This window comes from Eleginops maclovinus, chromosome 17, assembly GCF_036324505.1.
Source record: "Eleginops maclovinus isolate JMC-PN-2008 ecotype Puerto Natales chromosome 17, JC_Emac_rtc_rv5, whole genome shotgun sequence".
In the NCBI taxonomy this organism is placed as follows: Eukaryota; Metazoa; Chordata; class Actinopteri; order Perciformes; family Eleginopidae; genus Eleginops; species Eleginops maclovinus.
The window spans coordinates 3,462,388-3,488,133 of record NC_086365.1 but is presented as its reverse complement, the minus strand read 5'-3'; the positions used below and the strand labels follow the sequence as shown (position 1 = coordinate 3,488,133).

Sequence of the window (25,746 nt, the reverse complement as noted above, 5' to 3'; positions counted from 1 at the left end):
GTCCCAGCCTACTTGTTGTTGTGTCATCTCTCGGTCTCTGTGTGAACATGTGGGTCCACTTGAAAAGGCTCTCAGGGGAGAGAGACAACCTTGAGCAGGATCTGACCTTTACCTTTGTGTGTTTCACTTTGAAAAGTGACAGGTGTGTGGCGGCGATGCGTTTTCATGTACACGGCCATATGGGTAAATAGAGAATCTGTCCATATAATATTGCTAGTATCAGGACGATCAAAGGAAGGTCAGGGGAGGAGAGGAGACCGTCGGATCCAAACAAATTCCCTGATGGATTCATTTCTCAGAACAACTGAGTGATTAGCGGTTCATATTGGAACAATGTGGGATGTTGAATTCATTAATAAAACAATTAACTACAATTGTTGTATAAATGGGCATTGAAATGTCAGTACATAATGGTCTTTATTATTTATTAAAGCAAACAATAATTACACAATTAAGTGATACTGAGGACAGATTGTAGGCTGTTGTCTGATATGAATTTCACAGAAATTGGACTGTATTTCATTGTGGGAGCATCACAGTGATATGATAGAAGAACTGGATCTACAAGATCTGATAGGACCGGCATTCCAAGAGCTAACAATGTCCATGCATTATAAGATTGTGATGCTTCACGTGATTAACCTGGTTGGTCTGAGTCTACGATGGTGCAGGTTTACAGATTACTAAACAGTATCACTGAACAAACTGAAACGTTGACTTTGCTGTCTTTTATACATAAATATGTGTCCCTGGTGTGTAAGGATACTCGCTAAGTGTCAGAAAATACAATTCTCTCTCTTTTCCTCCTTACCCACATCTCTAAAAACGTTTTGACAAACAAACTGATCCAGATTTGCAGCTGATATGACGTCATAACAGAAATGTGGGCTGGCTTTAAGTTGAACTCCTGGCAACGTCCCGCCCACGTGACACTTCCCAACCTATGGTCCCCCATATACAGTCGCGAGCTGAATCCCCTCCGCAGCACCTCTGTGTGTGTGTTCAGCAGGATGTCTGCAGGGACTCAGAGTTGTTGTTTATATAATACATATAATGTCTCTGTTCTAGTGGGAAACACTGAGAAGTGTTCAGAAATAATGCTGGATGTGCTTTGGAACATAATATGGGGTTTAATCACGGCAGCTTTTAGCTGAGTTTCTCTGTTAGAAACTTCTCTCTTCAGAGGAGAGACCATGATGCTCCAAAGGGGCGTGGCCAGGTCAGCTCAGCTCAGATTTAAAGCGACAGTCACAGAATCAGCACTTCAGGATCAGGGCTGAAATAGAGGGGGATGAGGCATGCTACAATGGGTGATCTGTTTGTTGTTTTGAGCAAAACACTTCACAGACATGTTTTGTATAGATAGTGCCCTGCAATATATTGTTCATAATATGAGACCGTTAAATGTAATATGTCAACAAATTTCACATAACTGTATTAGGTAGGTTGGAAGCAATAATATTAAGTTGAACCAAATGTTTTATTTAATATTATTGCTTACAACTACCCTAATGCAGTCATGTGAAATATATTGACATTATAAACACAATTAAAGTCAATGTTTCAGTTTTTTCAGTGTACATTTCCATCTGTTCTGTATCAAACTTAAAGTGTTGGGGATGTTTATATACACCGCAGTATGTCCAAGTGTTTCCCTCAAAAATACTGACTCATACTGTTACTTTCAAATATTAAAATAATTCAATTTCTTAGAAGTGATTAGCATTTGTTGCTACCGCACACAACCACGGAGGGATCTAGGGATCTACTGTAGTGGTTGTAATATGACACCAGGGATGGTTAAAGGCTTACTTCCCACACATGGCTCTACAAAAGAGCATGTCAGTGTCATTCTGCATGTAAGCCTTTATCTTGATCAGTTCCCCTGTTACACATTGGGTTGCCTGCAGTCTGAAGTCTTTCTAGAGAGAGAAAGAGAAACTTTTATCTGGCTTCAACATATTGCTAGTTGCTGTCAGTATTTTCGCCCACACGATGAATACTAATGTATCAAAAGATGCAGATGGATACAATAAGATGTTCTTTTTAATAAAGCCTGGTTTTATATTTGCTGAATGTTTAAACCAGAGGACTGTCTTCGTGTGTCAGTTGCTTTAAAAATGTATGTGAATGCGGAGGGCTTTGTTTCCGTTTAACATTTAAATGACATTTTTATGATTACTTCAGAGCTACAGCCGTTATTAAACTAATCTTTTTAATCTAAGGTGTCAGAAAATTTCAGGACTATTTTATCTTCCTGTTTTTCCTTCAGGGAGACCGAGGCCAGCAGTAAATGTACAAGGAGAGACAGAGACAAGAAAAGAGGATTAGGCACGAGGAGTCATAATAATCAGTACACAGCCTACAGCTATAGACAGAATTGCGCGACTGAGATAAAAAGTGAGAAATAAATTGAGAGGGTGCTCAACAGCTGGGCCAGAGTTCTGTGGAAGATGATTAGATGACCTGCAATAAAAATGTGAGCATATTCCAAGGTAATGGGAATGAAAGTGTTAGTTTTATGGACCTCTTAAGAACTTCAAATGATATATTGCTGAAACCTGCGCATTGGTGTGTGTCTATAAAAGAGAAATTAAATTATAAATAAATTGTTGATGATTTGATGAAAGAAAATGTTACTTATATTATATATATATATATATATATATATATATATATATATATATATATATATGAATAGTAATATCACTGTAAACCAAACATAAAATTTATAATCTTTACTTATTATTATATATTCTATTTCAGGTTATCATAAAATCAACATTATTATGAATCATTCTACTGTTTGGTACAGTAAAAAAACAAGTATTAGATATTGTCAATTCATTTATCATATTTTTCAATCAGACAATGGATGTTAAACATGAGGTCCTCGACCCCAAAGTGAAGTCCTCCGAGTAACTGTCGAGGGCCATCAAACTGTTATAAAGGATGAGATGGGTGGAGTTACGACTTCAGATTTAAAAGAAAATATTCATAAATCAAGCTCTCCGTGCGGGCAGGATATCAGGTGTTATTAGTAACATCCAATTAAACCAATATATGAGGTTTCAAAATGAACCTACAACTGTAACTGCGTTCTCTCTAGCTGCATCTATCCTCTGTACTCTTCAACAGATATTAACTTTCAAAGGCGATCGCGTCAAAAACAACAACCTCCAGAGAAAGTCATGAATTCCCTCATCTTACTTATTCATAATCCAGGTGTCAATAATGCAGGTGGAGGTGTTATCTAGTCCTTCTTAAATCAACAAGACCCAATGGACTTCCTCTTAATATGTTCTTGTTCTTTTTCGCTCTACTATCTCTCAGTTTAACGAAGGCTTTTGCCAGCCAACGTCCTGGAATGCTCTCATTACCCCGGCGCTGTTGCCTAGGGAGCCGGTGTGATATTCAATACTTCTGTTTCCCTTATCTCCAATCTCATTTACACTTGACACCTGACATTTGCATAATGGCCTAGCTCCATCTCCTATATTCTGAAATACAGGGTGGAGGTGCGGTGGTTACAGTGTGTGTGTCTGAGTGTCTGTGCTAATGCTTGTTTGGTGGGGATGAGTACATATGTGTGCGCTGTGCGTGTGTGTCGCAGGCAGGGGTTAAATCACTTCCGTCTTAATCTAGCTCATTAAGCCTGCAGAGAGCTCGGGTGCACCATATTGGCTGATTTGGGACAATTTGTGGAAATGCTAACAGAAACACGTAAATGGGCATGCTAATCAGGGATGTCGTGACCCCAATCAGTCAGACACAGATATTAAGGTGTCAGGAAAATCAAATCATTTAAAAAAAATAATGTAACCAATATGAGATACTGGTGGTGTGCTATGAAAATGGCACTCTCTAAGAGCACTGGAGTTACAAACGGGTCTGATCATTCATCACAAGTACTGTCTTTTCAGTGCACAAAATTGTCACCCTTGGGCTCTGAACAAAAGAGAGCTGAATCTATGAAGAAGCACTACAGGTAAAGTGGAAAGCTGTATTTTAGATTTTGGGGTGAACTTTCCCTTTAAGTTAATCAATCTTTCAGAGGCAAAACATGAAGTCACACTACTCAGTGCCCTCAATGCTTAATGTGTAGACTACTGTGCAAAAAAATACATGAATAGATGCTTAAAGTGAAGTGGTAAATGTCTAGCATATCAATGGAAGAATAAACTCATGCACACCCTTACTGAAACTATTCCTCTCTGCATACCCCTGCTCATGGCTCTCTCATGTAATACATCAATTTGTCACAAATGCTGTGCCTCGAATATTTATCATGATATCTTTATGTAGTGCCCCTCCACAAAAAGAGAAATAACAAAATCCTCCCCCACATCCCTTCCAGCCAGAAAGCTAGTAAGCTAGAGCTGAGTGAAACGTCGTACTTAGCAAATTGCATTTGAAACCAGGGGGGAATAAATACTACAGATAAAGACTGCTCTCATGTGCTCAAATCCATTAGAAATCTCATATTCACACATAGCTGAAATCACATTACAAGACGCCCCTAATGTCATTTCACAGGGTTTTTCCACCAGCATTTGCTGCCAGGGTGAGACAGTAACATCAAACATAATGGATTTTCGCCTTTTCCTTTTTCTACCCACCTCCTTTCTGTTGTTCATTCCCCTGATAGTGCATGTTATGTCTTTTCTGGTTGAAATCCCCTTCTGGTCGCCATTGTTGTGGGAGTGAGCTCTATTTCGGGTGGATGTAATGAATTTAGCCAAACAGTTTTAGTGAAAAGACCACTCACTGACACAGGGGGGCTTTGGTGAACGTGCTGCACTCATCAACCCTGGAGGAATGCTCGACAGTACACCTTATTGCAAAAGTGTTTCTAACAGTCCACTTCCCTCGCTTCACTTATTTCACTGAAAAACAGGAGAGCAGATGGAGCAATGGGGAAGTAACACGTGTATTCCTGCTGGTTTGGATGAATCTTCAAGTGAATTGAAGTGATCGACATCTACATCGATTTTCCTTCTTCTGAGGAAACATTCACAGGCTTGGAAGGGAAAGGACAATTATCTCACAGATATACTGTATATTTACATCCATAACCTTTACCTCTGAATAATTCAAGAGGAGAGGAGACAGAGGAGAGGAGATATACAGACTATCAGACACTGCCAGTTTGACTTTTCCACTGGTTGCACACTCAATGGGCGCACCATGACGCCAGTATGACTGGTGGAGGATAAAACCATCACTGATAGGAAAGGAAGGACGAAATCTGAGAATATCCATCTCTTTTCAAACCGTATGTTGTTAACTTATCAGAGTTTGTCTTGATCTGGCGGTTTGAGTTTGTGGTGAATAATTTTGGGCACGGCGGAAAGATATTTGGTTACTAATATATCCAGAATTCAAAACCTTATCTGTAAGACATGAATACAGCGCCAGACTGTTCTGGGAAAATAAATGTATTATTTTCCCCAAGAAGATCATTTAAAACTCCATGAGGACAAGCAAAGACCAAATTACCCGATATGTACAAATCGAAGACACGACCAGCAAATAACTGGTTTATTTAGCTTCCATTTACAAGCAGTGTACAAAACAAGTCAAATATGCCCATTATGTGGAAGCACTAACTATAAATTAACCCATGCAATTTAATAAGAGAGGGGGATAGGAACAGACAAACACTATTAGCTTGTAGAACCTTGATTTTACCCGAACATGCACACAAAAAGGACAAATATTCTCCTAGCCCAATTATTTAGTGTAAAACACTGTCTCCTAGAAATGCCTAGAGTCTGTTTAGCCACTATTGGATTAGAGTCTGCATTGAGCAGAGACCATCTATCTTTGAGAATAATTAACTATCCCGAAAGATGGACCAACTTATGTAACCACCAATTAGGAGATCACAAACAAGCCTTTCAGAGGGAGTTGGGGTGTTTTAATGAGGTTTAATGGCTTGTTGATTGGTTGGTGGGGTTTGTTTAGAGAGGTACACAGGGCAGATGTGCTGGGAAGAGTTTAAAAAACAAACTCCCTCAACACTTCCCCTAATCTGCCCACCTCTGGTACCCACTGCGTATTATAAAATAACAGAAATGTGTGTGTGTGTGTGTGTGTGTTTGCATCTGTGTAGTATGTCTGAGGTGAGGCGTGTGTGTACATGTGTGCTTATCTAGAGTCTCCCCTCTGCAATCAACCAACCCAACTGTCACACACACACACACACACACACACACACACAACACACACACACACACACACACACACACACACACACACACACACACACACACACACACACACACACACACACACACACACACACACACACACACACACACACACACACACACACACACACACACACACACACACACACACACACACACACACACACACACACACACACACACACACACACACACACACTTCAGAAGCCCCAGAAAGGGTGAGCAGATCAATCAATTACATCTCTGCTCCAGCAATCAAACAAGGTTATTATCAGGCAGCGGCTCACCGACCTGGAAAGGCCTGGCCAATCAAAGGCTGCTGCGATGTGGGGGCCGGCGCTCGCTCATGTGACAGTAACACAGAGTGGCAGCTCATGTTGTCAAGGGATGGAAGGATGGAAAGAGGAAAGACAGACGACTGAGGCTGAATTCAAAGGAGAAAACCGAAGGATGTGTGTGGGGCAGGAGAGAAAATCTGTAAATAGCCCATCTCCGTCACCCTGTCTTCACCTTGACATTACTCTCAGAAGGACAGAAACTAAAGAAAACACACGAGATAAGGTTATTTTTTAATTAGTATTTCAGGATTTGAGTTTTTAGTTTTAGTTTTTCTTTCTATCCATGAACGCAACCCAAACAGAAGAGTGAGGGACGTGGCTGAAAGCAACACATGGTGCAAACATCTCTTCATTGTGGTTCAGTAATTCTCTTCTTGGCAGCAGCTCCCTCTGGCATTTATTCAATAAGCATTCAGGGCATTCTGTCCTCCCACTTCCATCCTTTCATAGCAACAGGTCTGAAAAACAATATTATGCTTAATTAAATTATAGTACACCAAAAAAATTAGATTAGAAGTTACTGTCGGTAGCACAAAACACACACACACACACACTACTACAAATCTCCTGAGAATACAGTCTCTTTCTAAAGCAGCCAATCAGAGACAATCAGGCACTGCGGGGGACCTCATGGAGAGGGACGGCATGAATGTGAAACATCTGTGTGATTATGACCTGGTCATCTGGACAAGCCGCACAAACAACTAACCGAGTGTGTGGTTCGTGTGAATTTAGGGCCCGTATAAACGTTTGCCTTTGTGTCCCGGCACAATTTCTGCCTCTTATCTGACCGTGCAACAATTCCCAGTCTCCACTATTTTCCCCCACACAGTGCCAAAACCTCGGGGACCTTCAAAGCCGACTTCATAAGAAGTCTACTGCTGAGCGTTCAGACAAACCAGACCCCCTTAAGCTCCAACCGAAGACTGTCTGCTTCACATGAGTCTGTTGGACAGGTTGCCCTGGAGACCGAGTCTGATTCCATTATGGGATGGATAAACACAATCAAAGAGTTTATCCACCTTCTATAGCCAGAGAAAAGACCCCCGTAATGATGGATCTAATCTCCTGCACAATATCTGGTGTGCGTGTGTGAGGGTGTGTGTCACTCCGGTGGTGTGTATGTGTCTCTGTGCATGCGTGTGCTTGTGAGACGGGCAGAGATTGAAAACTCTGCACCTCACTAGAAAGCGGCTGAAGTTGCACTTTTGGAAAGCGATAAAAACGGCAGTATTATTTACAACATGGTGTGTGTGTGTGTTTTGTCCTGTAGGGAGGGCATCAGAGAAATAAAGGCATAAAGATACGACAGAGCTGCAGCTGGTGACAGGCAGGAGCACCTGACGGATTCATAGCAAACTGGCATTGTGTTCTGCAAACATCCAGCGGATTTCCATTTCTCTACACACACTTTTTCTTTCCATGTAGTCCGCTTCTCTGCTTCTATGTTACTTTCTCTTCGTTGGCATTTTATTTTGATAAGTTAAGTTGAAGTTAATGCATTATTTACTAGGAGTGAGCTTAGACAACTAAATATGGAGCCAAACTCAATATGATCCATGATTCAATGCAAAGATGACAGTTTAAACATTATATTTATAGTATTTATGTCATGAGTCAATACCCCATAAGAATCCAGCAAACTATACTGAACAATATCTTTGTTCAGGAGGCAAATGGGTCACAGAAAGTACCCCACTCTTCAGTAGATTGCCACAAAAGGTAGGTTACAGTGAGATGTCTGAGAGGATTATTGAGTGGTCTTTATTGCTATAAAGACGTTAGATAGCGGTCTTTACCAAAAAAAGTATTTGTATGGAGGGTTTGCAGAGAAACAACTTTTTGTAAACACAACCCTGTACAACCAGATTGATGATTAAAAAGGCAGAAATGGACACCTCTGAGCCACAGCTGAATAAAATAGGAAGAAACTGCTACTTGTTAAAAAATTGACAACTTAGCATCAAAAACGAGTGCAGATTGAAGTGGGAACAGGTGTAGTTTCAGATGCACAATTATACCTGTAACAAGCTGGAACAGGCGTTAAAAATACTACTTATTAAATATTCACAATACAAATCTAATATCAATCTATTGGACAAAGAGCGGGAAATAGCTGCTGAAAAATCAGTTTGCACACATTCAATCTGACTACTGAGTAGACTGAAGAGGGCCCTAAAAAAGAAATATATTTGTGTTTACTTGCATGATTGTGGTTTAACAATGATAAAAGGGACCCTTGTACTTTTATGGACTGAAAACAAAAAATGTAATTTGGGTATTGGGGGGAGAAAGGTTGTATGTAAATAATACATTGTTATAAAAGCCATTAGAGAAGCCAAGGAGAAATACATAATAATAACAGGTGACTTAAACTTTTGAATGGTGGTTTCTGAAAAGATAGCCACACACACACACACACACACACACACACACACACACACACACACACACACACACACACACACACACACACACACACACACACACACACACACACACACACACACACACACACACACACACACACACACACACACACACACACACACACACACACACACACACACACTTGAATGTAGCGAAATGTCTTTACTCAAACTCTCTGATCAATTTTCCGATACCTACTGTTTCGTAGTCCCTGCCATCGTCTCTTTTCATTTTCTCCTCAATGTTCAGCATATTGCAGCTGTACAAGGCGTGTGTATGTGCACGTAAACAAGTTGAATTCGAAGCAGACCAACATGCCACCCAGCATCCACCCAAACTAAGAGCCTTTCTATTCCTCTGCATTTTTCTCTTCCTCCTCTGACTTATCTCTCTTTATTCTCATCCCACCTGTCTGTTTCTTTTTTTCTGATCTTTTCCTTTGTGTTTTTCTTTCATTCCCTTCCATCTGCTCTTTTCTCTCTGTTGTTGGTTTCTTTCTTCTACTTTCTCTCTCTCTCTCTCTGACCTTTCCAGTGGAAAATCCTCTCTGCCACTGATTCCCAACTATGCTCCCTGTTTTAAATGGGTGTGGGTTAGAAAGGGAGGGATAGGGAGGCTGCTATTTACTGAGAAAAATCCTCCTGAATGAGGGAGAAAAGATTAGAAGAGAGAGCAAGGGATGGCAGAGCAAAGCAGTACGTGCATGTATGTGTGAGGAAGACTTAAGACTAGACGTCCATGCTGCATTTTAATAGCCCAACACAGACTCCGCTTTGAGGGTGTACTGATGTTATTGTTGAAGGAAAACTGTAGTCTTCACCGGTAATTGTGGAGCCGCTGCCTGACTAAATGAAGGTTAAGGTTCGACCACAAATTATTTTCACCATTTGCAGTTTTACCACAGTGGTTATTTGTTTGAAACACCAGCATTTACTTACAATCAAACTAATCCTGTTGTTTTTTTATCCTGTGCCTTATTTTATTTGCTGTAACAGTGGAATTAGGCCATTCATGCTGCCCAATTAACTTGTGGATCAACATCATAAAAGACTGTGTAATTACAGAACCTGCGTGGATCATAAATACCTGAGTAATGGCTGCCATTTTTATTTTAGTAGCAGGGAGCGAATGGACAACTACTGCAGCCCCTCCTTGAGAGAGAAAGTAATGAACATTCTTGCTTTCCTGTTTGTTCATCATGAGTCAACAATAAAAAACAGAGATACATTCAAATGACTCGTATAAACAAGCATGCTTCTCTGGCTTTCATGTCTCCATTAGGAATTTGTAATTAATTTAGCTTATGATCTGTGGCAATAACTATTTAAGAGAAAGCATTTGGACCAAGCTGTGGATCAGATATTAGCTTCACACTTTATATAAAACAAAATGAATTCAATGCCATGGTGCATCCTGTCTATGAACAGAAAAACCTATTTAGTGACTGAATTAGCAAGGAATGTTTAATAACTGTCCGTTGATATTGTATGTGTTTCTTAAGTCTACACAAAACTCTTCAAGTAATACTGTGTTCTAAAATGCTGTGCAAAAACTTTAAGTTATTTAAAGATTCTTCATTTCACCTCTAGGTTTTTGTTGCCTTGTGTGTGTGCGCTGCTCAGGAGGGGAGGTAATGAGAGTGTGAAATTAGTGCGGATTCATGGTGTGTTTCGTTTCCACCACAGGCTACAGCGGTGGGAGGCAGAGCCCTTCTGTCCATTTCCTGTCATCTAGCTTTCTAGCAGCTCCTCGTTCCTTTCATCGCTTGTTCCATTGTCCTTCCCTCTCTGCTCCCCCCCCGAGCACGCTCTGTCACTCCCCAAACCTCTGACTCTTACCTCTCCACTGTGGACACTTAAAGCAGAATCAACTTTGAGGAGACCGTGTATGAGTTCAAGTATCTCTAAATCACCATGAGCATGTTTTAATAAGCTAATTCTGTGAGTGCATAAGATGAGATCTGGACTCGGTCGGCCGCTAAACAGCAGTGAAGCCTTTAGTGAAGTCCTCCAGTCTGACATTATCTGAAGACCAGCGGGATGACTCTAGGCTTCCTTTATGTTGTTGTACACCAATATACAGAGAGCAAAAACAGCACATCAAAAGGGGCTTTGAGTTCAATTCTGACGAGACACAGTAAATCATTTTGAAAGATGATTCAAACTCTCGAATGACTCATCCCTACAGGTCAGGTTTAAGTCCAAAATCTATTCAGAGTCAGAAATAGCAATTAAGAAGGAGCGAGATTAAAGGCTAAATTAAATGAGAAGGAAATTAGCTGAGCATGAGTGTGATACTATTACATAAAGCCCTTCAGCAAGCACGCAAGTTCTTGACTGTGCATCACTAAAATTACATTCTAAAAATCTCTCTAACTTAATATTTAACTATTAAAATGGCAATACAGCAACTCAGCTTTTACTTTTTTAGTGTTTACTTAAATATGCATAATAAAACCGCAGTATACACTCATCACTCGCACATCAAATCCTAAATATGCATAAAACCCTTCCATCTTATTCAATTTTCTCATATTGTATGTTATTCCTTTTTATTTGCAGTACTGTCGAATAAACATGTCAACTGTACACAAAATCCTCCTTTCATTTATGTATATAGTGCTGTATATTGTATACAGCCCCGTAAAAAATTAAGATACCACTTCAACATTTTAATTCTCTCTTGTTTTAATATATATAGGTATGGCTTTGAGTTAAAGGTGCCATAGAATGCATCTATCTGGTATTTGGTATCTACAAAGAAGGTATATACCTTTTGTTGATCCAAACATTTTCCAGATGCGGTTTTACAGACCCATTTATAACCCTATGATTTGGTCCTGAAACAAGCTGAATTGCCTTATTTGGGCGCTTTTAAATAATGGTGACGAGCTCTGCTCTGATTGGCTGGTTTACAAGGAGCAATCCATCGCTGCCTCAGAGCCCACAGAAATAAGTGAAGTTTGCGAAACTGTGAGAGATGAACCATGGAGGCTATTGGCATCCGACCGTACATGTTTGAGCCTTTATCGGAGGAGGAAACCGATGAATTTGAACAACAGTTGAACAAAAGATAAAACAAGAATTGATGTCTCTTAAAGCCCAGTATGAAAAAATGTCTATAACAAAAGCAGAAAACAGTCTAATCCGTCTGAAACAGAGTTACTATGAACAAGGTGAAAAATCTGGGAGATTGTTGGCTTGGCGTATTAAGAAATTGGATGCAGATAGGGCAATTAATGCGATCCAAACCCAAAGTGGGACAATATCAGCAGACCCCCAGGAGATCATAAAACCTTTGCCTCTTTTTACAAAACACTGTATACATCTGAAACTCCTGAAAACTTAGGAAAACAGAATGATTTCCTGGATAAACTTTGTATTCCTACTATAGCCGATGATTCTAAAGCACATTTGGACGAAAAATCAACTCTTTCAGAAATCTCCAATGCCATTATCAATATGAGGGGAGGTAAAGCCGCGGGTCCTGATGGACTCCCAGTTGATATTTACAAGATATTCAAAGATAAACTACTGGGACCTCTTTTGGCCATGTATGAAGAGGCCTTTCAAAAAGGTTGTCTCCTAGAATCCCTGAGGAGTGCACTAATAACACTTATTTTGAAACCTAATAAATCTCCCACCAATTGTACATCATTTCGGCCTATTTCTCTGCTTAATACAGATACTAAAATTATCGCTAAAGTCATGGCTAGAAGATTAGAGCTGGTGCTTCCAACTGTGATCAATCCAGATCAGAACGGTTTTGTGAAAAATTGCCAGGCCTTCCATAACGTAAGAAGAGTGTTGAATTTAATACATGTGAGGGAGGGAACTCCTGACACAGCCATTCTATCTCTGGATGCTGAGAAGGCTTTTGACAGGGTGGAGTGGAGCTACTTACTTGATGTGCTTTCTCGATATGGGTTTGGCAACTACTTCCGAAAATGGATTGAAATACTGTATACTGACCATATGGCAGAAGTCGCAACCAACTATATAGTATCACCTCCTTTCAAGCTCTCCAGAGGTACCCGTCATGGGTGCCCTCTTTCACCAATGCTCTTTGTCGTGGCCATGGAACCTTTCGCTATAGCGGTGAGATCACACCCCTCAATATCAGGTATCAAAGTAGTGGACTTAGAACATCGCATCTCAATGTATGCCGATGATACCCTTCTGTTTCTAACAGACCTAAAGAATTCAATTCGCAATCAAACCAATTTAATCGACACTTTTGGAAAGTTCTCAGGCTTTAAAGTAAACAAAACAAAATCTTCTATCATGTTTTTGAATAAGCAGGAGAGATTAAATCCTGTTATAAACCATCCTTTTAATAATGCGGTGAATGGATTCAAATATCTTGGTATTAGTGTTACCCCAACCACAGTGGACTTAGTTTCCTGTAACTATGAACCTATGATGACTTCGATAACTGAATCTATGAATAGTTGGTCATCTATGCCAATCTCTCTTTTGGGACGTATAAATGTGATCAAGATGATTGTACTCCCTAAATTTCTATATCTTTTTCAATCTGTCCCTCTACCCCCACCACCACAGCTCTTTTTAAAAATGAAGCAACTATTTACAAAGTTTATTTGGAACAATAGACGGTCAAGGCTGCGATTCTCACTTCTCTATTTGCCATATGAGAGAGGAGGGTTACAATTACCCAATTTACAATGGTATTTTTGGGCTGCCCAGGTTAGGGCAGCAATGTTCTGGTTCTCAGCTGAGCCTATGTTACCATGGGTACAATTTGAAAGTACTTGTACAAAGGGCTTGCGGCTTGACACTTATTTATACTCTGCGCCTGTCAGAAAATTAAAAAAGCTCACTGATAACCCATTTGTGAGAAACACAATTAGTATCTGGCATGAAGTACAATTATTTCTAGGTGAAACAGCTTTTCTTTCATGTTTTTCACCAATATGGGGAAACGACAGCTTTTCTCCCGGCAAAAGTGACCTGGGCTTTAAATTATGGGCAACAAAGGGCATTTATAAAATCATGAATCTATACAGTGATAACAAACTTTTGTCATTTGAAGAACTTCAAAATAAATATGACATACTTCAGAAACAATAATTAATATTTACAGCTACGAAGCTTCATTTATACGCAGACACATTCTGATGTACAACCTCCTTTATCCACATTAGAACATGTGTCGGTGAATAACTGTATTGGCAGGGGTCAAATATCCTTACTTTATAACATACTGGTGAAAAAACATAAAGACTCCACTGAACATAAGAGAGCTCAATGGATAGGAGACTTGCAAGAAGATATCTCTGAGGGGGAATGGGGTGAGGTATGTTCAAGTGCTCATCTCCTAACAATAAATACTCATCTCAAACTGATTCAGTACAACTGGATTATGAGGGTTTGCATTACTCCAGTTAGACTGAATAAGATGAATCCAAATATTCCCGATATCTGTGTCAAATGCAATTTAGAAAAAGGCACTTTATTTCACTGCCAGTGGAGTTGTCCTGAGATACAAAAGTTGTGGAATGAAATCATAAGAATGATTTCTAAAATGACCTTAAATCCAATCCCCAATTGCCCTAAACTTTGTATTCTGAATCTGTACCCAGAGGACTGTTTGTTAAACAGCAAAGAGAAGAAAATGACAGATTTATGTCTATTACAAGCAAGACGTTTGATCTCTCTCTGTTGGAAGGATGTAAAGAGCCCTTCTGTTGGCCGCTGGCTTAAAGAGTTGTCTGCATGCCTTGTCCTTGAAAAATTAACATACACAGTGAAAAAGAAATCAGCCAAATTCTATGAGGTTTGGACTCCCTTTCTTACATTCCTGGAGAATTGTGATCTTGGGGAAGTTTTGGAGACTTGAGAGTGGTATATCCATAGTGAATACTGAATGTATAATAACTTTGATGTCTACACACAACCATATTGTGTCCAGCACCTATTTTATGTCTTTGATGTAATGTTGTAAGCCTGTATGAGCGTTGCATTTTTTATTTTATTTAAATTATTATTATTATTGAATTCATTTTAATCTATCTTCCTTTGTTAGTTCTGTTTATTTTCCCTTAGGGAGGGGGAGGGGGGATTTACATTATTAATGTTGATGTTTAACTTTTTGCTATAATGTACCATTGTGGATTGTCGATTTCTACAAACATCTGAAAATCAATAAATACATGTTCAAAAAAAAAAACAGCCAGTTGGTCGGAGATTGGAGAGCAATGTTACGGAGTGGTAAGTGTTAGTGTTTCCAGCAGCTGGTGTATGCAAATGTTCGGGCTGGACTACTGTGTGTGACGTAACAAACAGGGATTGTTGTAATTCGGCCGTTTTACCGCTGTGATGTGCATATCCATGATTTGCACGTGAAGGAGGAAACAATGGTGTTTGAGGTTGGTGTCAGTTCAATGTACCGAACTCTTCTTATTCAACTATGCCGAGGTAAATACAGTTTTCCATTCTATGGCACCTTTAAATGATTTTTTGTTGTTGTTTGTATTCTATAAACTACTGAAACTCAACAAACACTGAAATGGCTGCCATACTGTACATGTACTGTAGAGTCTCTTAATTTGTTTCCGTAGCTGTATATACGTTTTGTTCTATGTAATCCCAACTCCACTCACATATTTCTCTTTATACGACTAGTGCTCTTATACCAAAATAGGTTTTTTGTCAGTAAGCTGACCCTTTCTTTTGTTACAAATATTTCATTGAACCTCCTACCCCGTGTTGACCTACATAGGACTCGCAAAGTAAAACTGAACTGAAACTTTTCACCTGCACACACAAACACACACACTGCCACACAGACACACATATGGCCAACGTCTACCTGCCTGGCCATGCCTGGTCATCCTGTGGCTGGTGATCAGAGAGGGATTAGGGTCCTGCTGAAACTTTGCAAAATGCCAACCTTGTCCGGAGCGAGGGCTGTAAATACCACCCAAATGTCAGCAGGAGACCCCACAAGTCAAACTAATTGGCTGCTACATGCACAAACACTACCCCATGTCTGCCTCATGTTTGTGAGAGCGTCTTTAAAGACATACATTCCACGCTATTACACTTCAGGTTGTATTGCTTTACTTGTGAGCCAGCAACAATCGTATTCATTCACTCAGTACAAGCCCCAACACGGCTCAGCTTAGAACCGACATGGCGGAAATCACAGGGGGGATTATGTTTTGTAAATATGGGATGCCATAGTCTTTTTCTCTGTTTAAATGTAACCAGGAACGCCAAGTAAAATGTACACACAGCATTCTCGCAAGATTTTAGCGTTCTATATGCTTGTCAAAACTAAGTTATTGGTGTGAAAATACAGAAAAAATGTCAAACACACAGAAACACTCAGCATGCAGGTTTACGCTACTTGGCGATTGATATAAAGTTTGTTACAGACACAACAACGGTGTCTACCTCAAAACATGAACTACATTGTGGGGAAAGCCATGTATTTTTTGTTAGAAATTGCTTCAGAAAGACATATTTACTGCTGCAACATAACCATAGACAGGTTGGACTTCAATTTGTACTTTAGAAGAGTCCACTCCACACTAGTCCTCGTCTCATTAAAGCCTGTCCAATTGTTGGCATTTAGCCAGAGTAGGTTAGGGGTAGCATGCTAAGGTAAGACAGATGCCCCACTCCCCTGCCTCAGGCTCCAGCTTTTCCTGGGGTTCTTCGCACACCAGGGGTGATATATAATCCCTCCAGAATATTCTGGATCACAAATGTAGATATGTAATTATGTTTACTGTTCACTCTCTGCCTGCTTCTGGACATTCTGTCGGAAAGCACGGTGGACAGCAAACCACAACCTTGGTTTAGCCCAATGGGTAAATCCACATGCTGTTTTGCTGACAATAAAAAAAAACATATCTTGTCACTTCTAGAAAACTGGTATCATCAGGTTCATTTTGTCATTTTTAACTGAGTCGTGTGTCCTTCTAAATTACAAGCCAATCGCATGGAGCATCCTCTGAACCATGTGGGGGTACTTAATATGACATGAGATGAAGTGGTAATACCCACTAGGAAATTGGGTTAATGCTGCAACTGAATGTGATATTCAGCAAGGCAAAAGATAAAACATAATCACACTGTAGAATGAAATAAGGAGCTTAGCCTTACTTTAATATTTAAATGGATTCCAAATATAAAGGATATGGCTATAAATGATGTGGGAATTATAATATAAGCTATTTAAGGGATCTGATAGGCTATTAAACAGGTTGTTAACAGGTTTGATCGGATTCCCTGAGGTTAAACCTCTCTGGACCAGGTTGGCTGTGCAGCATCTGAGATTCAACATTACACAGTAATGTTTCACTCAAAAGTGGCATGACTTGGGCAATTGCATTTAAATATACTATAAAAAGATGGCATTTACAAATGTCTAGGTTTACTCCTACATCACATGAATGCAGCACACATTTCTCACAGTGTTAGCGAAAGGAAAAATGTCTTGTATTCACACCTTGTTCAGTCCGATCAGCTTCAAGATTTATTGGGTTCTTCCTTATTGCCGTGCTTCACCCTTCCACCAAATTTCATAAACATTAACACAGTAGTTTTTCCGTAAGTCAAAAACATCAAAAAATCTCTAGCAATAACTATTTGCAATCAAACACTGAGACCAGTTTTCTCCTATGCCCACACATTGCCACACATGCCACTGATTTCCACTGCCGCAAACCCCCGACTGCTTCTGTCATTAAAGCTGCCATGAATTGCATGGCTGGCTGCAGGAGGGGTGGTGATCCATCAGTGGAATGCCAGGGCTCCGCCATTAGAAAACCATCTGCAAGAAAACAGCGCTCCATTGGCACTACAAGTCTGGAGAGGGCAAGTCAGAGGGAGGGAGAGAAGGAAGAGAGGGCCCTGTGTGCAAGGCAGTTTGGTGTGATTGATATGAGCCATTACAGATAACATAGGCGAGGTGGGCAGAAAGCTACTCACCGTTTTATTTTTGGTCATTTGTTCAGACAAAAGCTTGGCCAGACCCACAGTAAACGGGGGTTGAGCATGTGTGTCAGAGAGACAATTCAAGTGTTTAAGAGAGGGACTCATCTCAGGGGCCAAAGCATCGGGAAAGGGACATAAACACCCAGGCAAACCATAGAGACATACAAAGAAATAGACAGTCCTTTTTGGCTGTCAATGAACATCAATCACCAACATGAAAGGTAACATGACAACTGACAATACAGCTTAGGTTACTGGGGATTTGATAGATGAAGTGCAATCAAGTTTAACTAAATTAACAGGAGGATTTTCTCTTATTTCTTTTGAGAAACCCAACATATCAGGGTCAGGGAATACATCCAAATTCTAAAAAAAACATCCGTCTGTATTGGGCCAATGTAATCACTGACTATAAGGGGAGACTTTTTAGAACCAACAGTAAAGCAAGTTAGTTATCGTATGATAAATCAACTACACAGTAAGCAATAATATAGCACTCAAGAAACTTTTGCAAAACATCTGTCAAATGCCAACCTCCAAAAACAACACTTATCCTGCATTAAACCCATGCAACGTGATGTTCAAATTGTAAGAAATGTATGCCATAGTGTGGAAGAAGGAAGCATCTCTGTTTAATGGATCCTAGAAGCTAATGTATCACTGCATGGAAGCCAATTCAATTAAAGTGCTTCACTATTAGATTTACACTACTCGCCTGGGACCACAGCGCCGTATAGAAAACTACCAGATGTACAGAACATCACCACAAAGACAACCCTTCACAATACTTAAATTTAGTTGGAAATAAAAGCCAGGGTGGTAGTCGATCTCAATTCCTGGTATCAACAAAACATTTAGACCTGAATGTACAGTATATTACATCATGTTTGTTTTATAATATCCGACTAAACATTAAAAAGGTTGGAATCGATAGATGGTCACTAAGAGGCCGTGTAATATAATTACAATTTACTGGTATTGAGTCATGTCCCGGCCGTCATACGTCTTGAGTGGCTTGACCATCTCTCTCTGACAGAACAGTATGACTGTAGGGGCACATGTGTCACATGTATCCTTTCACATTAATGGAATCCTGCCCAAATTGTTCCAGTAAATACAGCTGTTTGGGTCATGTTTTTACTTCATTTGAACCTGATATGATTAAGTCGCCTAAGAAGAGTTGTACATAAAAATGTCCTGATGTTATGCAGGACCATAGCGGCTTTCATCTAAAAAATATACCAGTATAACACTCAAGTTAAAATAAATTGACATCTTGTTTAGTCAAATTGCCATGACTGATTTGTTGGCCTTGCACTAGCAGCACTCTATTGGTTTTGCAACTGTAAAATTAACAGTAATGGCATGTTTGAAATTATAATTTGCTTGTTGCTTCATTTACCTCCTGTTAGACCACAGTCATCATACTCGTACGCTATATCAGCACTAGGCGGGGTCTTATTGCAGATGAGTGACTGTAGCCTTTTTATCTGTTGTGTGTTGCTGATCACACGCCTGATGAACAAATCTTGTAACCAATTTCAAATAATGTTTTGTTTGGATCTCAAGTGTATCACTCTTACCTGAGGAGAGGCTGGAAGATGACAGTGATGTTCCTCGCTCCCGGTTTACACACAAACTTCATTTCTCCCCCTTCAATCAGGTTGTCATCAGCACCACCTAGAACACAGAAAAAAGACGTTACTTCATTTACCGGGACAAATCAGGCAGAGCGCTATCGCAGCAGGGGGTGCTTGAACTTGTGTGTGCCAATCATGTGTAGGATGACAGAAGATTTAGATGGTTGAACATGTGCTTCAATCAATCACAATTCTGTCCTTTTGCAAGACACAAAATCCCAACTAATGCCAAGAGTCCTACTCTGCAGATGACCCTGAACTCTGAACTAAAAATGATGTACTCTCAAAATCCATCTGTTTTCAAATTCTTATATTACTCAGAAATATTTCAAAATATTTAAATATCGAATCAGTACAGGAGTAGAACTTAAGTCCTAATAAATGAGTCTATCGGTGCAGCTCTCTATCACAAATCGTAATGCCTCCCACATGCTCACACTCCTCCATGCCCCTGCATCACTGTGTGGGTGAACCCTACAGCTAACAGGGTTAATCAGAAAATCATTGCCATGTAACATGCTCAGAGAGGGGGAAGGGGGGGAGTTAGAGGGAAAGGGGCAGCAGACAGGGGAAGAGGGGAGATCAAAGGGGAGAGAGAGAACACCGAAGCTCATTACCTTCACTCATCCTGAAGTAATCAATATAATTGATGGGGGAGAAATTGCGGCTCATTGTCAATACAGCTAACTGCAAAGGAAAATGATTGTCTGTCTTTGTCCGTGTGTGTGTGTGTGTGTGTGTGTGTGTGTGTGTGTGTGTGTGTGTGTGTGTGTGTGTGTGTGTGTGTGTGTGTGTCTGTATCTGCCTGTATAAAGGTTTTTAATAATACTACGCATGACTGGATGTGCACGTCACGTATATATGCTTATAGTGTTCACAAGAAAAGTTGTGGAAAGGAAAAGGTTAGTGGGTAGAATTTCTGCCTTTAAATTTCTGCCAGTAAAGAAAAAGTCATTTATCAGGATTCTCAGTATCAGGTTTATGGTTAAGTCATACAGCAGTGACCGAATTTGGAAAAAAAACAGGCAATGCAATCGGTGACTTTCTTGCTTCCAAACCAAGGGATTCTGATATATTGCATGAGCTCTTGTATGGGAAACCTTTAGGAAATAGCCTGTTACTAAGAATAATGCCATCAAAAAGGTAGAAACTGTGGTCTGTTTCAATGAGGTGTGATGTAGAGTCAGGTGTACAGAGCTGAAAATCTGGACAGAAATCAAACACACTGATTCGCTTTGATAGGGTTTCAGGAGTGGGTAAGGGTGTGTGTGCATGTGTGTTCTGAAGTGGTGAGATTTCACTTTCCTTGCTCTGCTGTTTCATTTCCATGTCCAATACAACCTTGTAAAGCGCGTGTGATATAACACAAAGACACTACGCCATAGTGCGCAAGCCTGTTCTGCATTACCTGCCCCGCCTTCATAGACATGCATTCAAATGCATATCAAGCCATTGTTCCCTGGACCGGCCTCCATCATACATTTATAATTGGGAGAGAACAGGGTTTCGTATTTTCATTAAAATGACAAGAGAAAGCTTTCAATCCATCCAAAACTTTCAAATCAAGCGTTTCTGATTCTGATCTGTCTCCATGAAATTCACCTGCATGGTAAACCCACATTGCTAAATGGAGACAGGGATGAGGTCCAATTCACTCATACTCTCTTTTTCCATCTCTCCACCCATTCATCCTTCCTTTGGTGCCAATTCAATGAAGACTCAATTACAGGCTCCTAAACAAAGCTGCCGCCTACGCACTCTCCTGCTCATCCACCCTCTCTCCCATGTTCTCCATCTTTCTCTCTCTCTCTCTGGTTATCAATGTGGAAAGAGCGGGATAAACTTTTGTTTCCTTGTCATCAACTTGCAAACACTCAAGTTCTCATGAATAACATCAACATGTCAAAGACTCTGGGGAAGTTAGCGTTACCTGTCTGCTCCAAGAGCCATGTCAAAATACACAAACACACACCGAATTGACTTCCATGCATGTATTCCCGATGACAGTGACCAATTTAATTTCATGCTCTAAACATCTGCATCCGTGTCAGACAAAGGAGCGAGGAAGAGACCCCATTGATCCGTGGGGTCTGCGACCAGCTGCCAACAGGGCATATCACCGATGAATATTAAATAGGACAGCATTAATATGCATGCGGTTCTTCAGAGTTGTCTAGACGTGACAGGGTGGCTCCGGTTGCAGGTCAGGGTGCCACCGAACTGCTGCCAAACAAAAATGTGAAAGTGTCATTATGTTTGTCAGAGTTTGTGTGTGTGTGTGTGTGCTTGAGTATTCCTTCGTGTTCTCTGGATGGGTGTCTGTGCATTTCAGTCCCTCGGTGTGTGGTCTGATCCAGGATTAGTGGGAGTGGTGTGTGGCGGTGTGGTGCTCAGTGGGACGGCAACTGAAAGCTGGAAAGGAAGTAGCGACACATTCTAATGTGGCCAAATCTGCCTGAATTCCCCCTCGAGGACCACTGCTCCATCAGCAACACATACACCAAAGCAGACATGACACACTACTTCTATCCATGGATTTAAGGGGTACAAACAGGTACAGATATGTTTACACAATCGACAATAGCTTCAAACAAACACACATATTTTTGACTGTTGGACTGACTAAAACCAATGGATCAACCTAAACTACACACACTCACACAGTGACACTCATCCAACCCCCTATGGTGCCTTAGCATGCGCTCCCCAGCCCACATGTAATCAAGTCGGGCACTGACTTAGTGAAATTGCATTAGCTACACTTTCCTGGGTTTGATGAGAAAAGGGTTTGATCCTGTGATGAATTCCAGCCCTGCCCAGATTTAGGCAGGGAGAGAACAGACGTGTGATGCCTTCTTTAACACACTCTAGCGTCTCCCGGGAACAGAGTGCTTCTGTATGCATCTGCGAGTGTGCCAGAGATAGCGAGATGGGGAAATCCAGACAGGCAGGGCTGAGGAGCAGTCATAATCCCTAATTTACAAGTGGTTTGAAATCGGTTTTCCATCCGCCGTCTAAATGTCTGTGCCTATATGAAAAAAAGGACTGAAGTTAAACTCATAATACCCTATGTGAGGTACATGTTCTACCAAATATGTCGCAATTGAGGATAATTCAATGATGTTTAGGTGATTTGTACAAATATTTTAAACGTTTCTTGACATTTTTTCTTGATTGTATAACTTTTTTCACTATGAATCATTTTCTCAAAAGTCTTTATACAATGATATACAGCTCCGGATGAGACCACTCTTAAATCTGTATCTCTACATGTATGGCAGCGATTCCAGTGTTTGTTGAATTCCAACACAAAGAAAAATTGGCAGTAGATTATAGAATACCATAAAAAAATACCCATAAATGATTAAAAAAAGAGAAAATGATAACGCTGCACTGGTCTCTTATTTTTTTTCCAGGGCTGTATATCTTCATTCTCTTGCAATTATCATCCTTCCATATAATTGTATTAATAATTAACTTTCATGTTGATATACAATCATGTCTATATAAATATTCTCTTCATTGTTTTCTTTTAAATTGTTATGTGGCTGTTTTGTTATAAAAATATGGTAGATGAAAAAATATCCTTAATTGATATTTGACAGGTAGGATTCTGCACGGACATTTCTCTGCAGTATGTGCAGTAATTGTTAGCCCATTAAATGTCTGTGCCTGTCATTTGATTGAGGCCCTTAATCTGTGCCGTTAGCCAGCACTGCACATTCCATGCTAAATTGAGCGAATGGAAAGCAACATGGAGAATAATCCAATTTTCAAACTCAATAGCCTCATTTGTCTGTAGCTGTTATGCTATGAAAATTAGTTTTTGGTGTGATCAATTCAGGTAATGTTCTCCGTGTTGAACTCAGATACATTTAAATTTGTATATGCTTGTGAAAGTATTAGACTGGCAGCCGGCTGAATATTCACAGTTGTAACCTGCTGATCTAATAAAAGCGATTTCCTTGTCAATAATGTATGACTCTCTGGTCAATTCCAGGCATCCTATTCCACTCAGACTGTCTTCATGTCTGTTTGAGTCTTAATGAGAGCCTTCTATTATTAAAATTAATTTGATAGGATGATATTGCTGCTCCACCAACCAGGAGACCAAACCAGGCCTTTGATGAGAATAAACGGTATAAATAAATAATAGTATAAATAAATTCAGGTGTAAATTGAGCTGGATTAATAATTGAAAGCCTCTATGTGGCACGCAATGAGTCTCCATGGTCTAGAGTTTAATGAATGCACATCTGCCAGTGGTGGTATGACAACAATGCACTACAGTAGCAGAGTGAATATTCATTTTGGTGGAATGTCTCTCTTAAGACATTATGAAGACGTATTCTAATTTAACTGACATTATGAGGGAGAGGGGGAGCTTTGGATAGCTGGAAATGTATGTCATTTGACATTTAAACTTCAGAAATGACATTTTGTTTCAATCTGTTAACAAATAGTGGCAATGGGAACAAACTATGTGCAGTCTTCCAAAATGTGGTGATTTGATCAATATTCTCCTTTTCACAGAAGCAAGACTAAAGAGCCATTGCAAAGCTAATGCACCGCTAACATGGAAAAAATGTATGCTAATTAGAGAAGTCAGAAGAACATCAAATTCTGTTGAAATTGTGTTATAGGGAACATTGGTATATGTAGAAAAATATCGGTATAACCATCTGAGGTTTTACAGTCCCTGAACGAAGAAGCGGACCAATAAACATACAATACATTTCTATGCAATTAGCATGGCGTAAAAAGTCTGGTGTTTTTCATACCCAGGTCAACAGCACCACCAGGAATAATGTGTAAAAAAACGGACTGCAGACAGTGCTGATACAACCGTTACAAAACACCAGTAACATGATTAAAAGACATAAGTCATAGGCGATAAAACATTCTCTAAAAACATAAGGTTTTCCTTAAACAGCAGCTGTTACAGAAACAGTTCCACCTCTGGACCATCAAGGGTGATAAAACACTCTTTACTGCCGTGGTCTCTTGAATCTGTCAACAATAACAAAGAATGATCTATGAGTGATTGAGCTCATAGATCATGTTGATATACAAATACATGTGAATGTATGCGAGTGTGGATAAAGACCAGGAGAAGTAATCGGCCATAAAACGAAGTTTCATCACATCTCTGATTTGACCCAGCAGAGAATCAGACAGCACATTGAAAACCCTCACCTTACCAGAAAAACCTGTTGCATGCTGGGTAAGCGAGAGGTGAGTGTTTATCGGTCAGGCTGCCAGTGAAGCTGCTAAAATGCAGGTGCCAAGGTCTCTACAGCCCCATGTACCACCATTCTTTCCTCAACCCCTCCCTTTTTCATTTATTCATCCCTCCATCTTCTCCAATCAGCAGGACTGAGATTAAAAGTAAACACAGAGGTGACAGTCAAAGCCGCCAATAATGACAAGACCAATGCTGATTCAAATTAGCCTCAGGTTGTGAAAACACACCAAGCTGTTTCCCTCTGATTAAATGTCTGCACTGTGTAAACTATTACAACCGTGTTCTATTCTCCTCCTGTTGTCCTCTGCATCTCCACGCCTTTTCTATTCTTCCAGCTCGACAGGGTCAAAAGCTGCCGTGTCCAAACACTGACCTTGGCCATGTTGATGTTTTATCTCAGACGGTTTTAGAGACATTACACTGCTTTACTGTAATTTGCATTGTCCAGATCTGATGTTTGGTAATGAGATTCAAATTTCTTGGATTTTTTTATTTTTTGTATGCCCTTTTATTACACAACAAAAAAACACTGATAATAATCCTTTGTCGGTTTTTCCACAGTGATATTTATGTGCACACGTTTAGACAAGGACATCAAACTGTTTTATCTATCAAGATTAAACTCTTTATAAAAGTCACAGCCAAGGTCACACACCAAACTAAAACAGCTTCAATAAACTGAAAATAAGTTGAAAGAAAAGACATAATTTAAATATTATTTTAAAAATACAAACCTTAGTTTAACCTTCTAGTATAGCATGAGTAATTCTTCCACTTTGTCAGCTAGTTTAGTTTAAATGTTATTATGGATGGATAGAGTGAAGGAGACATGCATGCAGAGTCTAATGTGGAAGTGCACTTGTTAATGGAAGAGTGATTTTGGATGACATCCAGTTTTGCTCCTGGGTTCGTACC

At 40.0% G+C, this 25,746-nt stretch overlaps 1 protein-coding gene across 1 annotated transcript in view; it reads right to left on the bottom strand.

The window, feature by feature from the left end:
• exoc4 (exocyst complex component 4) overlaps positions 1-25,746 on the bottom strand; it is a 113,446-nt gene that overhangs the window by 52,934 nt on the left and 34,766 nt on the right. The window contains exon 11 of the mRNA XM_063905911.1: positions 19,530-19,626. Within this exon, the coding sequence (XP_063761981.1) occupies positions 19,530-19,626 (97 nt within the window). The remainder of the gene's footprint in view (positions 1-19,529; positions 19,627-25,746) is intronic.